At 43.8% G+C, this 17,185-nt stretch overlaps 1 protein-coding gene across 1 annotated transcript; it reads left to right on the top strand.

Annotated features, from left to right (window-relative positions):
* Positions 1–545: 545 nt before the first annotated feature.
* Positions 546–14,965, top strand: LOC114429893 (centrosomal protein of 55 kDa-like). The gene is made up of 12 exons (XM_028398502.1): positions 546–704; positions 2,257–2,349; positions 11,967–12,083; positions 12,171–12,375; positions 12,442–12,524; positions 12,618–12,762; positions 12,978–13,093; positions 13,403–13,599; positions 13,761–13,881; positions 14,280–14,351; positions 14,470–14,595; positions 14,762–14,965. The coding sequence occupies exons 1-12, from the start codon at positions 546–548 to the stop codon at positions 14,963–14,965; spliced, it is 1,638 nt and encodes a 545-aa protein (XP_028254303.1).
* Positions 14,966–17,185: the final 2,220 nt, after the last annotated feature.

The following is a 17,185-nucleotide window of genomic DNA, read 5'->3' on the forward strand; positions in this document are numbered from 1 at the left end:
ATGCAGCTGCGTCCTTGACGGACAGCCACACTCTAATTCACCCTCCGCCCTGGATGCTGGACAGCCCCGGCAGTGTGAGCAGCCTTCAGAAGGCCAAGATTCTGGACAGCTCCGGCAGACAACAGAGTTTTCTCTGAGCGCTCTGGACAATCCTCCGCTGGGAGTGGATGCCTTGCGCACCGGCCGTGGCCCCGGATGCTTCTATATGCGTTTCCTCCTGTCACCAGTGACCAGAAGGGCGCCAATAAGAAATGCTCCTCAGTGGGATTTGGCGTTAGTTTTACGCGCACTAACCAGGGCGCCCTTTGAGCCTCTGGATACAGTTTCACTGAAGTTTGTGTCTATTGAAACTGATTTGTTCTCTGGCTTTAACATCTGCAAAGAGAGTCAGTGATTTATCTGACCTCTCTGCGGCCCCCATCTGCCTCAGGATTTAGGGGGGTGGCAGTTCGGCTGTGTTGCGTCCTAATCCGACTTTTACACCTAAGAGCATCACTGGCTCTTTCAGATCCAGGGTGATAACGTCGGATGTTTTTTGCGCATCGATGCCGTGCGTCAACGGAGGCACATGGTGTCAGTGCCTCCTCGCTGAGTCCCAGTCTTTCTTATCGGAAGTATTGACGGATCCTGTCGGAGGGGTGTGCTTCTGGCAACCAGGGATGCGCTCCCGAGCAAAGATTGGGGGAAAAGGGGACCACTACCAGGTCCCACCCCCAGGCTCAACCCAAAGGGGAAGCACCTCTGAGCCTAACCGGAGGACCACGCCGACAGGCCCCAGCCGCTACACACACAGCCACACATATCCCTCTCTAGCCCCGACACTCGCCTTAAAAAAAAAATACAAACACCAGCACAATAAACCCTGCGTGTCTCCTAGACCATTAACCACTGCAATCAACCAAATTCGCTACACTGGACCTGCAACGCCGACAGTAAACTGGAAAAAGGACGCATGACAAAAATTGTCTAAAGGCAGCAAAATTCACCTTACTACAACCGATTGGACGGCCCAACCAAATTTGGCAGGTGGTGAATGCAGGAGAAGAGAAGAGACTGCAGTGCAGGATCAATCAACACAGCGCCACCCTGATGGAAACCTGCAACCATAGTGGAACAAACACACAACAAGCATTAGGCCCTGTGGCCGTCACACTCTCCCTCCTGGAGCTCCAGCACAGTACCAGGGGCACCAGAAAAATAATTCTGGCTACCTTAAGAGAGTCACAGCTACTCGCACCTGTGCTACCAGGGGCACGAAGTTCTACTCACAGCACCAGGGGCACAAAGGTTTTGCTGGCACGGTCTAGTTGCTTTAGCCAAGTGAGGGGTGCATGTTGTGGTGGTGCGCAAGGTTGTGGTGGGGCTAGCAGGAGGGTGTGGGGGTGAGCAGGCGAGCGTGAGTATCGTTGGGAGGCAGTGTGCAGGGCAGAGAGGATGCCTGGAAGCTCCCTGGGTGCTGGAGAGCTCCAGCAGAGATAGCAGCGGGCAGGAGCCCTGGATGCTGGACAGCTCCGGCACTGTGACTGGGCTGGAAGACATGGGTTTGAAGGGATGGCTGGAGGTGTGTGTGTGTGTGTCTCTGTACCTCTGTCTCTCTGTGTGTCTCTGTGTGTATCTATGTGTCTCTGTCTCTCTCTGTGTGTGTGTGTGTGTGTATGTCTCTGTTTGTGTGTGTCTCTCTGTCTCTGTCTCTGTGTCTCTGTGTGTCTCTGTCTCTGTATGTGCAGAGGAGCTGCAGGTGGTGTCCGTGGGCCTGCTGGTGATCGGTGCGGTGGTGGCGGTCAGCGTGGCTGGATGTGTGGCAGCGACCTGTGAGATCAGGTTCCTGCTGCTGCCGGTGAGTCATCGTAACATCCGATGCTGCATTCAGGTCATGTGGGAAAATGCTGCGACCACATCCAGGGCTCAGTCAGCTGTTTTTTACCTGTGTCCCTCGGCTGATGTGTGGTGGGTTTCACTGAACACTGTGAGAAATAAAATCCAGTTTTGTTTCTTAGTGCTGCCCCCTGCTGGTACCCTGTGCCATTATTTATTGTAACATTTACACACTGACTCCTGACTCCTCCTCCTCCTCCTCCTCCTCCTCAGTACCTTGGCTTCCTGGCCGTCCTGGGTCACACTGCTGCTGCTCATAAACAGACAGAGGGTGAGCGTCCTCCCTCAAGTGGCCTGGCTGTGGATGATTCTGATTGGCTGCAGCTTTGATTGATGGGTGAGGCGTTCATCAGTGTGACATGCAGGTGTGTGTGTGTGCAGATCGAACAGAGCCTGAGTGCAGCCGTGGATCAGGTCATCAGTCAGTATGAAGGCAGCTGCTACCGCAGACTGATGGACAACGAGCAGCAGGCTGTGAGTCCCAGCTCCTCACCGAGGACACACACACACACACACACTGACACAAACACACACACACAAACACACTGCCACACACACACACACACACTGACACACACACAGACACACACACACACACACACACACACACTGACACACACACAGACACACACACAGACACACACACACACACACACACTGACACACACACAGACACACACACACAGACACACACACAGACACACACACACAGACACACTGACACACACACACACACACACACACAGACACAAACACACACACTGACACACACACAGACACACACACACACACACACACTGACACACACACACAGACACACTGACACACACACACACACACAGACACAAACACACACACTGACACACACACACACACACACACACTGACACACACACAGACACACACACAGACACACACACACAGACACACGCACAGACACACGCACAGACACACACACACACACAGACACACAGACACACACACACTGACACACACACAGACACACACACACACACACACACACACTGACACGCACACAGACACACACACAGACACACACACACAGACACACACACACAGACACACACACGAGAACACACACACACGGACCACACAACACCAGACACACACACACATACACACAACAGACACACACACACTGACACACACAGCATACGACACACACACAAACACACACACACTGACAACACACACAGACAACACACAACACACACACACCACCGAGACACAAACACACCTGACCACACACACAGACACACACACAGACACACACACAGAACACACACACTGACACACACACAGACACACACACTGACACACACACAGACACTGACACACACACACACAGACACACACACAGACACACACACAGACACACACACACTGACACACACACAGACACACACACAGACACACACACAGACACACACACAGACACACACACTGACACACACAGACAAACACACAGACACACACACAAACACACACACACACAAAGCCACACACAGACACAGACACACACACAAACACAGACACACACAGACACACACACACAGACAGACACACTGACACACACACAGCCACACACACACACACACACACACTGACACACACAGACACACACAGACAGACAGACACACACACACACACACACACACAGCCACACACAGACACACACAGACACACACAGACACACACACTGACACACACAGACACACACACACACTGACACACACACAGACACAAACACACAGACACACACAGACACAGACACACACACACACTGACACACACAGACACTAACACATTCTTGTAAACCTCCTTTGAGAGGTCCAAAGGTTTTCTGCCAAGTTGTGGGGTCCCCCCCCCTTTCCAGTGGCTCTACAGCTCTGTAAAAAATCAGGCAACACTAAAAAAAATTCCTGTTAAAAAAAGATCACTTCATATATAAAGAATTCAAAACTCTGTTTGTCCAAACCCGTTTTTCTGTCACTTATGGGGCCTGTTACCAACATTTAGTACTTGTAAGGTCCACACACATAAGTTCAGTTTGTGTATCTTGACAAGGATCAGAAGCCCTATAAATTAAGCTTTGTTGTAAACTGGACTTTATGAAACATGCTCCACCTCGGCAGCCATTCACCATCAATTGCAAAATGAGTAGACTGATCGGCCTAAGTTCCCAACATCTCAGAGCTCAATGACAGTGGAAAAAAGCCTAGCAGAGGCCTCAGTGCGTTGACCCAGGACCCATTCTGCTAATGATGATGTCTGATACTGTCTATATTAGGCACTCTCTCCATATATAACATATGGCATACAGTACTATGTGTCTTCATAAGTAAATATTTTGGGTATTTAAGTGCATTTGATCTTTATAGTATGCCTTTTTTATCCTTTTTCTTAATATTTTTGGTAAGCTTGACTCAGAAATACACAACAATTCCAACGTATCTGTACTGTAATGTACCATACAAATGGCAAACTCTATTCTATTCTAACAAGTACCAATTAATAAGCATTCATCCAAGTCTGGACCAAACAATACTTATACAAAACACTTAAATAACAATTAACTTCACAACATAGTTTGTCCTCAGTGGGCATGTATTTGAAAAACACAAATAAGATTTTACATTACAAAAAATAGACATGCCATCACAGACTGTGTTTACACTGTAGGACATTTGAACACTGTAACAACAACAAGCACATACTGACAAACACAAGAGGAACAAAGGACCAGTGGCCAGTGAAGCCTTGTTCTTTTCTTCTCATGGAAGTTATGCGACTTTTGATGAAGTATTTCACTGCTTTCAGTCACGGCTTCCCAGGGCTTCAGGTTCAGCAGCAATACAGTTTTCACAGTCTGTCTTACCTGGAACCTGGTTCCTCACGATACATGTTTTCAAATGCCTTTCAACTGCAGCACTTTCCTTTGGTGTCCAGCTTTTCTTGACTACACATCCTTTACCTATAGTTGGACACAAGAGAAGAAGAAAACATCAAGAACTTCCCTGGATGGATTACTTTCAGGAGGTGGACCACCCCTTAAACAGCTGTCCCAAGGGGCAGAGACAGTTTTTAATGTCCCTGAGCCATCTGAATTAAGCATGAGTCAATGGTACATGTTTTCTGTGTAAACATATCACTGATGTAATAAAATAAAAAATAACTACAGAAAGTCAAAATTCCTCGAGTATCGAGTATCCGCAGCGTTTTAATAGGTCCCTGTCAGTCATAGTTTGGAGAAGGATTCTCCTCTCCATTTAAGGAACTCTTAATATAATTAATTATAATAAATAGTGGGTAGTTTATCACTGCTCTAAGCTCACCTCTCTTCCTCTGACTGAGGCACATTCTAGCAGGGATGGCACCGTGCTCTCATCTTCTGACCCCTGTGCATGTGGAACACTGGGCCTGCATGCAGCAAAGGTTTACTGAAGCAGCATATGTGATAGCAAGCAATTCACAATAATCAAAGATTTCTTTTAATATATGGCATGTGTGTCTTTTAAAGATGATTGAAAAACAATAATCAGTACCTTCTTGCAGCGATGTCATGTTGTCCTCAGCTTCCAACTCATGGTCCTCACTGGCATCTGGGTGCATAAAACAGTCATTACAAATACATTTGGAGTGCCACAGGAATGAGTATTTAGACTTGCTATGTAGAAAGGAATAAAATATTCTATTAAAGCCATAACCAAATATTATACTTAAATGTGTCTAGAACAGTCGACAAAGTTTTTGTAGCACAATGTGCAGTCCATGGTAACTTTCTCCATTTTGCCATTAGGGCTTCCTGTAGCGTGCTAAATAAAAATTCAATGTGAACACAGGCTATAAGGGCCGCATGAACTGGTAGGATTGCATTATAAAACCATGCAAATACTACTCAGACCTTTCTATTCAAAAAAGATGCAACATGTAATAAGTAGGACTTCTTGCAATCAGTAGGCCAAGCAAAATCCACAGGCAGTCCAGTATTTAGATCAAATGAATAATTCATAACCAGTTAAAAAACCTCGCCCATATCTTCTGCGTCCTCTTGTGAACACCTCTCCATGTCAGCAGTCTCTAAAATGGTAATGATAGAGATCAATCAAGAGTTCACATATCAAACTATAGTACAGTAGGTATACCATTTACATCAAGGTGAATTTCATCCAGACTCTTTCCTTCGTATTCTCCCAGCCACACACACAGCAACACACACAGACGCACACACACACACACTGCCACACACACACTAACACACACACAGGCTGTTCCATTGCAAGAAGAACTTTACTTATTTTTGCTAGTTGGAGGGTGCCCTCTGGAAGCCGGTAGTGTTTTCTGTGGACTTTGATGTTATGCCCAAGAAAGTCAGCCAACTGGTCAGGTTCTTCTGCTGTAAGGGCCAAGTTCACATCATCATGCGTTTCTGACATGTCCTTGGACAAGTACACAGACAAAGGCATTCTGGATAGCTCACCCGCTCTCCGGCGATTGAAGAGGATAACTTGTGCTAGGGTCACTTTAGCAAGGTCTTTCCAGTTTGAGGGTGAAGGCTCCTCGGTGAGGGTATTCAAGTGTTGCTGCTGTTTCTCTGATAAAAAGAAATGGAGATTCTGGACATCCTGGGTGAATGGGAGGAGTTGAGGAGAATTCCACTTGGTTTGGTCAAGTTGAGTTAGTGCTTGACTTGCAATGTCAAATTTCCAACTTTCTTGGTATAGCTGTGCAAATTCATCAGCATCTTGGACAGCTTGTTTGTCTTTTGTCTTCAATCCTTCCGACTTTATAAACATGGCCAAAGAATGCAAGCTGTGTCCAACTGTGCAAGCAAGAGATGGTGAAATTTGCCAGTTTTATCATTGAACCCAGCCAGGGATCGTGCAGCAGAGACAACATGACTGTACTGTTCAGGTTTTATGAGGTCTTTGACAGTCTTCACAGGTGCAACCTTTTTTGCTTCCAGTAGCAGTCTGCCAAGTTCTCTCAACTTTTGTCGAATCTGCTGGTGTTGGCTAGTTACCCTCTCATTCTTGGTAAAGAGTCTGCACCCATACTCCAGAATGCATGGGTCTTCCTTTATTGCAACTGCAATATTGTCTTGACTCATGTCACTTAAGAACTTCCAGTATGCTTCACCAAGTCCAAGTGGAGCAGGTTCAGCAAAAGCACACAATGCCTGGACTCTAGTTTTACCTTGTGATGATTCACCCTGAGGCTTGAATTTGCAGACCTGAAAATGTCGCCACATCACTCTTTTTGTGAACAATCCATAGCAGTACACACAATGTGTAAATTCTTGTCCTTTCATCTTTTCCTTTGGTTGTTTCCATGGGATCATTTTTCCTCTGTGGGATTCCAAAACTTCAATGTTATGCTCAAAGTTGCCTTTATTTCGGATATAATCTAATTGGAGTCGCCTTTCTTTTGAGTTTTTTGGCAAACTTAAAGCTTTGGCAACTTCCACCTTTTCATGGTGTTTACGAATTAAATGTCTTGACATTTTTTTAACCTGTTGTCCACAGTAGAAGCAGTGATGTTTCTTGTTATAACTTCTGGAACCATCTTCGTTTTTCAAAGCTGGATTAACGTACACATGGCTCTTCTACCATTTCATCTTCATTAGCATCTGCTGTAACAATAGGAAATCTTTGTGTGGAATCAGGTTCTGTTTCAAATCTTCGGTACTGCCTAGACTCACACTGGGGCTGACTGAAAGACTTTGTTCTCATCCGACTTGTAGAATCAACTTTGTCCTTTTCTTATTTTCCATGGACAACTCCATGCTGCCGTCAGTGCTTTCCTCCCTGAAATTTGGAATATACTTCACTACCTTCGCTTGTATTGTCTGATTCTACAAGAGACTTTTGAAAAAGAAAACTCAAGTTAATAACTGAGCCTCCACTTAGGTTGTCATACATGACAAGCTATCTACATTTCAGTTATATGCTGCAATATCAGAATTTCTTAAAACCCCCTAAAAGGAATAAATCTGAACAGTACAGTAAAGTCAATATAGAGCCTAACATGTATCATTCACAAAATACCAGGCCTATGCTTTTTACAAACTACAGAACAAAGAGAAAGATTGTAAAAGCATGTGTGTTCTGTTGGTTCGCTTTAATTATAAAATGAAGGGGGAAAGAAAAGGCCTACCGGGTGCCAACAACTTCTCTTTGGCCTTTGTGAAGCAATTTCAGACTTTGATGTGGAAGGGTGAGCATCGTCATCATCACTTGAATCACAGAGAGCATCGGAGCGTGGCATTTCATCCATCTGCAAAACAAGACATTTGTAATCATTTCATTCTTAATGTAAGAAAAAATATTACATTGGGAAAAGTGAGAAATGGCCATTAACACATACCAGAATACTTTTTGTCCTCTAAGCTTTGGACAGCTTCATTGTATGAGTGCAGACTGAATCTATCCTTTATTGAATCATCATCAGTTTCAAGCACAACACTCTCATCTAAGTCATACACAGATTTAGCAACATCTGACACTGCATCTTTCTGCAAAACACAGACAACTTCATTACAGTGTGAAGTCAAAGGGTGGTCTGTGCCACAGCCTTCATCTGTATCCTCACTATCAGAGTACTCCACAAGGGAAAACTTGGAAACTGTAACCTAAATATGAATAAAAAAGAATAAACCTTAAAAATGAACGTAGAAAAAGGTAAGTGATAAGACAACTGTTCTCCAAACAGCTAATTAATGCATGGTCTATGGCTCGTGTGGAAGCAACTTTTCATATGAGAAGAGTTATGAGCAAGTCCCTTAACAGTATCAGAGATGCAATGGATCACATACTAAATACCCTGTAGATATTAGATGCGATACTCGGGAGTTGAGCTTAACATAATCTGAGATTTGATACTACCATGCATTTAGGAGTAAGAATACTTGGACTATCGTAAAAAAGACCTCCATAAGAAAATCAAAAGTACAAGTTCTTGGTGTTAAAGTGGCCCTACAAAGCTAGAAAGATCAAAATTGTGTGTGACGTGAGAGAGGCCCCACAAGTTGAGAGCATCCCAAATCATGAAGAGGTCAGGAGGACCCCACATGGGCCAAAATAGAAAAGCAGTGTGTGAGCCTGAGATGTCTCGGAGCAAATATAAGACATTGCAATGGACTACAGTATAAACACAGCATTAGACATACAACAGACTGGGAAGTGGTGAATTATGCTTATTATAATTTACAGTTTGACACTGTCAGGTTTTTCAGTTGAAGTAAAATAACTTCTAGTTACATCCATACGGGAGAAAAATGGAAAACAAGGAGTGTGTGATGTTGTGATGCTGATGTGAAAATCACTTCGAGATGCACCCAGGGCCCCATAAGGGCCAAAATAGAAACAGAGTGTGTGAGTCTGAGACCTTTAGCAGGAAAAGCAACACAAACACCTTCCCATCTAAACAAAGATACCAGACAGTACACAGCCACAGCCATGAAAGAAAGAATCTGCATCACCTGTGTGCTGACCCCTTTAAACACCACACAGATAGATGTTTAATCTAACTCACTCACCTTTTCACGCCAAGGCCACTTGGAATCACCAGAGCTGAAATCAGTTTCAGTTCCAATTTCTATGGCCTGAACAGCAAAGAGGCACAAATGTGGCCTGTCCTTTACTATCATCTTTTTATTACACAGTTTGGTGATTTGTGGTTGTCACTAATCTTCCCAGGGATCCATCTTCTTTGGATGCATCAATACTAAAAGCCAGAGAAATAAAGTGAACCTTTGAAATCGTGTAATACTGAATCATCAAATGTACACACTTACAATGTAAAAACATTAAATAGCACATAACACAGAGGTCAACTTAAACTGTAGGATAACACTACACAGATAAATCTCTTCTCATGTCTCAAACATGTCAACACTGCTTCATTTGCTCATCCATCAGTTATTTACAATATTTGAGAATTGCATGAATCTCTACACAACATGTGATGTGCTTACCACCAGCAGTGATTCTGCCATTCAAATTCATACAGAAATGTACTCTCTTTCTCTGAGTAGTGTCTGGACTGGCATTCTTCCACTGATATGAGTTCACCCCTGTACTCCAGTACAAAAGCCCCTGGTTCAATGGTCTGGGCTGCAAACACTCCTCTTCCTATAGAGGCATTTTAATAGAAATCCTGAGCCAACACTTAATTATAGACCATATAATCATACTAAAATAACAACTCCATACCTTTATTACTGTCAATAAATGTTTGTATGCATGACTTGTCACTGGAAGACTGAATGTACACCTTTGCTTCTTCAGCAGGCTGAATCCTTTCCTTCCTTTGGATCATTATGGCTCATATCATTACATAGGTAACCATAGTACCAATGAAAACAGCTGTGCCCTCTCTGAGACAGAGGTTTATATTGATATTAAACCAATTTAATTCAACCTGAATGAATCTACAATATTATTAAAGAGAAACATCAGATCCACACCATAGGTACAAGGTAGTCAAATGATGCTTCTCCATCTGTAACACTGGACTGGTACCCACTGTCAGAACACTGATGTGGCACTAAGTGAGCCAGCAGGTTAAACACTGTTTACTCACATTTGTGCTCATACAAAGTCAGGAGTTCACAGCATGTGCACCAGAAAAACATCCCTAGCAAACTAAATTACATACATCAATAAATGCCATTCATAGACTCAGAATACAGACTGCTTTGATTGAACTGTTCCTGATTAATGTGCTCTGCTGTGCATATATGGCAGAGCAGCAGTAGCTAGCGGAGGAAGCTAACGGAAGTAGCTAGCGACTTTTAGCCCACAGTAAAGGCTAGCGATTTGTAGCCGACAGTAAAATGCATTGATAGATACCAGACAGTAGACGTTATTTTGAAGAAGTAGCTGACATAGGAGCTATAAATCTATGTAATTGCACTTCAGCTGCAGGCAATGCAGTAGTATCTAGTGGAAGAAGCTAGCATGTGGAGCTAGCGAGTTTTAGCCGACAGCAGAAGCTACAATTTGTAGTAAAAGTTACTGATAAGTACCTCACAACAGAAGTTAGTAGCGAGAAGTAGCTGATATATGAGTGCAGTTCAGCTGCAGGCAGAGTCCAGAGAAAGACGTAAAATCACAGAAAGAGTCAAATAAAGCAAACCTACCTGTCGCTGTTGACATTAACGCTGATATCACTCCGCTGGTACCAAGCGGAAGAAGAAAATAGGCCCATGGCTCGAACTGGCAATGCCAGAAGTGAAGTAGCCTATCAAATGTCCTCCTTCGGTAGGCTGCGTGTCTCATTGGTTCAAATGACACACACTTCCGGAAGTGTGTGTGTGGGGTCAGTTCTGGGCCACAACACACACACACACACACACACACACTGACACACACACTGACACACACACACACACACACTAACACACACACACAGACACACACACACACACACACTAACACACACACACACACACACACACAAACACACACACACAAATAAACACTGACACACACACACACACACACTAACACACACACACACAAACACACACACACAAATAAACACAGACACACACACACACACACTAACACACACACACACACACACACACACACACACACACACACACACTAACACACACACACACACACACTAACACACACACAAACACACACACACTAACACACACACACACACTAACACACACACTGTTCTACAGTCTGAGTGAAAACATGCTCTAGTGTGGGTTCATTCCACAGACACATTTTTAACTTTAATAATCACTGATGTGACTTTTCTGAACTCATTTGTCCTGTTTAATGTTAATGCTGACATGCTGCTCTGTGACCTGAAGATAAGAACATGTGAAGGACAAAGCTACTTTAAACGTTTGCTTCATTATTATTTTGAAGCAGTTTGTGCCTCTGGTATCAATACATATTTCAAACATGGCTGCTTGGTGCCTGATCACTACTTTAACCTAATGAAGGGGTTAACTTGACTGATGATCTGTCATCAATGAATGGTCAAACTAATGGTTATCGGCTAAATGCCACAATTAATCGTGATTCATTTTTTTGTCAATATAGATCGAAGCAGCCATGGCCTTTAAAGGCTTTTTCAGCAAGTTGGGCTTCAAATCTAGCAGCTCTTCCTCTAAACTCAGGAAGAGCCACCTGAAGAAGAAGCTTGATGAACTGCTGGAGGTAAAGTCTTTGTCTCTGGGTTCATTTGCATGTCAGCTTCTGGGCTGTTTTTGTTTGAATTTTAATGTGCGGTGTCGGTTATTTCAGGTCAGTCTTAACCTTGAGGCGCTGCGAGAGAGGGACAATCAGCAGTTGCTGGTTCAAGAGCAGGAACTGGAAAGTCTGCGACAGCAGCTGTCAGCCAAAGGAGAGGTATGTGCACACATGACAGCTCTCTGCACTAACATAAGGTTACAAAAATCACATATATATTCAAGTGTATCCATCAGAAAATGCTCAGTACACACATCCAGTGTTTGGACGCCCTGAGGCAGCACTTGTCTTCTCAGAAACAAATGTTGACACAAACACAATTCAGATTTTAAATATTTTTGTTTCTCCTTTCAGAATGGACAAGAACCTCCTGGAGACTCTGCATCAGTGCAAGAGCAGTTGAGAGATGTAAGCCTAATAATTTGATTGATTGTTTATTTAAATAAGTGAAAAAAACCTGGACTCAGTTTGTCTTTATTGGCGTGTGTGTCTCACCACCAGGCTCAGGAGAAGAACCTGCAGCGGCTGGTGTATGACCAGCAGAGAGAGGTCTACATCCAGTCCGTCCTTGCCTACGCAGTGGAGCTGGCACAGCAGTTGGCCCAAGCAAAGCGGCAACAACCCAAGCAAGGGGCCACTTCAGAGGGTGATACTGCTCTCATATAATTTTCTACAATAATAAAGTACATGGAAAGCTTCTAGGAAAGTGTAGTTAACAAGTACTTAATTTTGTTGGCCATGTAATAGGCTATGAAATATAGTTAGAAAGATTTAGGCATGTAAGTCCTACATACTGGTTGTGCTGTAAAGCTCCTGCATAATATATGTTGGTCAATTGCTTACTAACATTTCTTTTTTTAGCTACTGCAGGTCCAGAAAAGGAACCTCAGCTCAGCTTAGGGGTGCAGAGAGACCTCGAGGGCCAAAACGCTGAGGTTACTAGAACCCAGCAGGAGCTCAGTGCACAGAGGAACCAGGTAAATGCTGCATTATTTCATGTAATTATGAAAGTGAAGTTCTGTTGCCCTTGAATCCATGAATGCATATATTGGCCTCTTCTGCAGCTTTGGTGAGAAAATGTTTACATCTTCACAGATTTAGGGACATTGCCTCTGTTAAAAGATTTTGACCCTGAATCAGAATAGAGCAGCTGCAGCTAGAGCACTGAACATGCATATTCTGTGGATTCAGTCATCTTTATAACTGACCTGTAGAAGTCTTTTTCAGAACTGAGCTGACAACAAAGAAAACATCATTCTGCAAATTGTGTTTTTTTCGCTCTGCAGACCGTGAAGGCTCAGGCTGAGCTGCAGTCTCAGAAGGAGCAGGTCACCAGGCTCCAGGTGGAGCTGTTAGTGCAACAGAGGAAGTACGAGGACAAGTGCAGCGAGTTGTCATCCTTCCTGAGGAAGTATGAAGAGAAGAGCAAAGAGCTGGAGGAAGCCAAAATGCAGCTCCAGGCAGAGAGACTTGGCAACAGGTAAAGCTGCTGGCTCTGGTTGACGTCGGATCAATAAGGTTTCACGCTGAGCTGCTAACATGTCATCAATCGGCAATTTTACCTCCTCTCATTAATACTAATGCCAAAAACTAATGTTGTACTGACCTTTGAATTAACACTCCCTCTGGGATTAATACAGTATCTAAAATAAAAAAAAAAACAAAAAAAAAAACAAACAATGTGTCCAGGCATGCAGCAGAACTGGAGAGTATGGACATCAGACTGGAGGAAGAGAGGAAGAGGTCTGCTGAACTTCTGCTGCAGGTGAGCATGAATTCACTGTTTACCTCCACTAACTAAAGTTAATAAGATTAAGAACCCGTTATTTGTCCCACAATGGGGAAATTGCATTGTTGCAACAGCGCAGATAGGGTAAATAAAAGTACCTACAAAGACACAATACAGATAGATGGATACAGTTAAAGAATGAGAGGAACATATTGCACAGGTGGGTGGAGGTAGGAGTGGTTTGTAGATTAAACCAAAGTCTGCTCAGACTGAATAAAAATACAAATACAGCACTGTAAATGTCAAACAAAATCATCCTTCACTAAATAAAATGAGGATGTCTGCATTTTAGATACAATCTAGTTCCATGTTCTAATATACAGCAGCATTGTAGGCACTATACAAAATTTGCCCTAATATCTGGCCTTCAACAGGTAAATATGCTGCAGAAGTCTCTTCTGAACCGAAATGGAGACGAGAGGAGAATCGCTGCCCTGGAACAACAGGTAACACTCTCTTAATTATAGCACACACCTACAAAAAGACCTGTCAAATAGAAGAAGAGGAGAGGGCAGCATTCTCTTAAACGTACGCCTGTTCATACTTGTGGTTCTGCCTCTTAAGATCCAGATTTCTGCCAAGGACTTTGCAAATGAAAAAAATGATCGTCAGAGCATTCAGCACCAGCTACATAAAGTGCTGAAGGAGCTTCACAAGACCCAAGATCAGATTTCTAATCTGGAGTCTGCTGTAAGTGTTATGTGATCTATAGTTTCATCAATATGAAGTCAAACCCTCATGACTCTCATGCCATTTTCTTTGCTTTCTAACAGTAGAGTAGTAGAGTATTCCACTGTCCTCTTGGAATGTGCATATTATGTTGCTCTACAAGTGCATTTGTTTTTTCCTATTTCAGATGCAGCCTAATGCTCGCTCTTCAGAGCCCAGCTCGTACAATAATTTTGAGCGCCTTACTACTGACCCTGGCCCCACATCGCCATGGAAATACGTCAACCTCCTGGAGACGACTTTCTTGGAGTGCCCATATTGTCAGGCCCAGTATCCCGCCAGCCGTCACAGGGAGCTTCTGGATCACATTGACGACTGTTATGATAAGTGAAAGCATGTCGTTTTCTCACCGGGCGTGAGAAAACGACAGAGTGACGTTATTGAACTTAATTGATAAATGTTAAAAATAAAATTCATATATTTATTAAAAAGCTATTTTCGTTTGTTTTCATTGCACTATAATGTGTTAAAAATAAGAGTCCAAGAGGATCTACCGGTATTTAATTTCCAAACGGACCAACGTTCATTGATAGACAGAATGTTATTACCGATGCACTGAGAATGACACGTGGAAGAAACGGACCGCCTTAAAACTGATATTTGAAGAAGATGAAGAAATGCTGAGGAATTCTTCACTGTGTTTAGTCAAGACTGTTTTAGAAGATTGGTTGACCTCCCCCAGAGCTACGAGGCCAATGAGGTTCGTAAGTTAGAGGAAAATTCATAATACGTTTGTCACTGTTTGAAGCTACTTAGCATTTGAAGGACAGTAATGTGAGGCAGGAGAGCTGCAGTGACTGACTCTGCTGTGTACTACTGTGCTCTGCAGCCCACAGTGACAGGAAACAGCTCAACTCTGTACAAAAACCTGTGGAGCAAAGACAACACAATACTCCACAGCGTCCACTAGAGGGACTCACACACTGTCACAGCTCCAGCTGCTTCCTCCTTTGTTCAGTGTGTCCTTCACCTTCTCTCCTCTGTTATCTGCAGTCAACTAAAGACAGACAGTTTTAACAAAGTGTGCATTCAAGAAATGAGTTTTAGATACATTCTAGGATCAGTATTTTGAGCAGTAAAACCAACATCATGTCACCAAAACATCCATCCAGAACTTTGAGTCAGAGCTGATCTACACAAAGTGACCTTGCGTTTCAGTGCAGCCACAGTTGGTCACATCTTTCTTTAAAATCTGATCGGCCTCTGTGGGACTGGACCAGTCTGGTTTCTCTTATATCTGAATCTGAGGGTGTTTTCACACTTGGTCCCCTTCAGCCCTCTAAACAAACAGATCCATGACTCCAACTCCAACTGTACCCAGGCCCCTTTAAAACAAACCTAAACTACCCAGAATTCAGTGCACTGGGGGTCTGAGAGCTCTAGAGGACCTGGTGTGAACAGAAGGAGGACTGAGGCCCCAACTACCTTGAACTGGACCAGAAGCTGGTCCTCTTTCAATAAACTCACAGTGTGAACACAAAAAGAACTGAGACCTGTTTCTGTTGGTCCACTTAAAGAGGACTGAGTTCAGTTCTTTGAAAAGGTACCAGCTGTGAAAAGACAAAAGACACTTCTTTGAGGCCTCAGGAGTCAGAGTTCACCTGAGGAATCCCACAGGGACCTTTAGTGGGTCCATTTCTCTGTCGACACGTCTCCTGGGGTTCATACTCACACACACATTTCATGGTATGCTGATGATGCACAAATGTACACACCTGAAGAACAAACGTCTTGCATTGGGACACATCTATTGTTGATTCAGAGTAAAAGTATGAAGGGTGTGGATGTGGATTCTCCATCACTGGCTACAAAGACAGGAGCAGAGGTCACCTGGGCCACATGGCATTCCAGGATGGCTCCTCAAAGCACTGACCAGCTCTCAGAGGTCCTCACTGACATCTTCACCCCTCCCTGCTACAGAAGCTGCTCTGCTGCAGACCACAGGTCTCTAACAAGTGCTGAAGACAGTAGAGCACATCACTGGCTCTCACCTGCCTTCCCTGCAAACCACCTTCATTACTCATCACTCAGGAAAACACAGAAAACCCTCAGAGACCCCACACACCTCAGCTACACACTCTTTTCACTGCAGGATCTACCAAAGCATCCGCACATGGACTAGACCCAGAAACAGCTTCTTGTCCTCAGCCATCAGACTCTTGAACCAGCAGATCCACCACACGCATCTCCCCGTCAGAGGAACACAGAAGCTCACAGAGGACAGGTCCTCCTTCAGTCTGAGCTCCCTGGATGATGATGCTGCAGCATCACTGTCATCTCTACAGCTTCCATCAGCCTGAATAGAAACAGAGCACAGCAAGAGGCCGAGCTACACAGCTGAATATGAAAGTGTAACGCACTATGGGGCCATAGATGTAATAAAGCAACAAAAGTAGCTTCGGCTATGGAGGCTGAGTGTGTGAATAAGACACCAAAGAAAATAATAGAGCTCAAATAAATATATTATTGTCATGTAATAAGCAGATATGCAATAGGACAGTAACAGCAAGTTATGAATGATAATAAATGTATTTATTACTATGTAATATAT

The sequence above is a fragment of the Parambassis ranga genome, unplaced genomic scaffold (assembly GCF_900634625.1).
Source record: "Parambassis ranga unplaced genomic scaffold, fParRan2.1 scaffold_21_arrow_ctg1, whole genome shotgun sequence".
Classification (NCBI taxonomy): Eukaryota; Metazoa; Chordata; class Actinopteri; family Ambassidae; genus Parambassis; species Parambassis ranga.

What these genes read in the sequence shown, in the direction of transcription:
- LOC114429893 (XM_028398502.1), top strand. Translation starts at nt 546, where the DNA reads ATGCCGTGCGTCAACGGAGGCACATGGTGTCAGTGCCTCCTCGCTGAG. An exon ending in TCAGTGCACAGAGGAACCAG is followed by an intron (nt 13,094 to 13,402) that starts GTAAATGCTGCA and finishes TTCGCTCTGCAG; the next exon opens with ACCGTGAAGGCTCAGGCTGA. An exon ending in TTTCTAATCTGGAGTCTGCT is followed by an intron (nt 14,596 to 14,761) that starts GTAAGTGTTATG and finishes TTCCTATTTCAG; the next exon opens with ATGCAGCCTAATGCTCGCTC.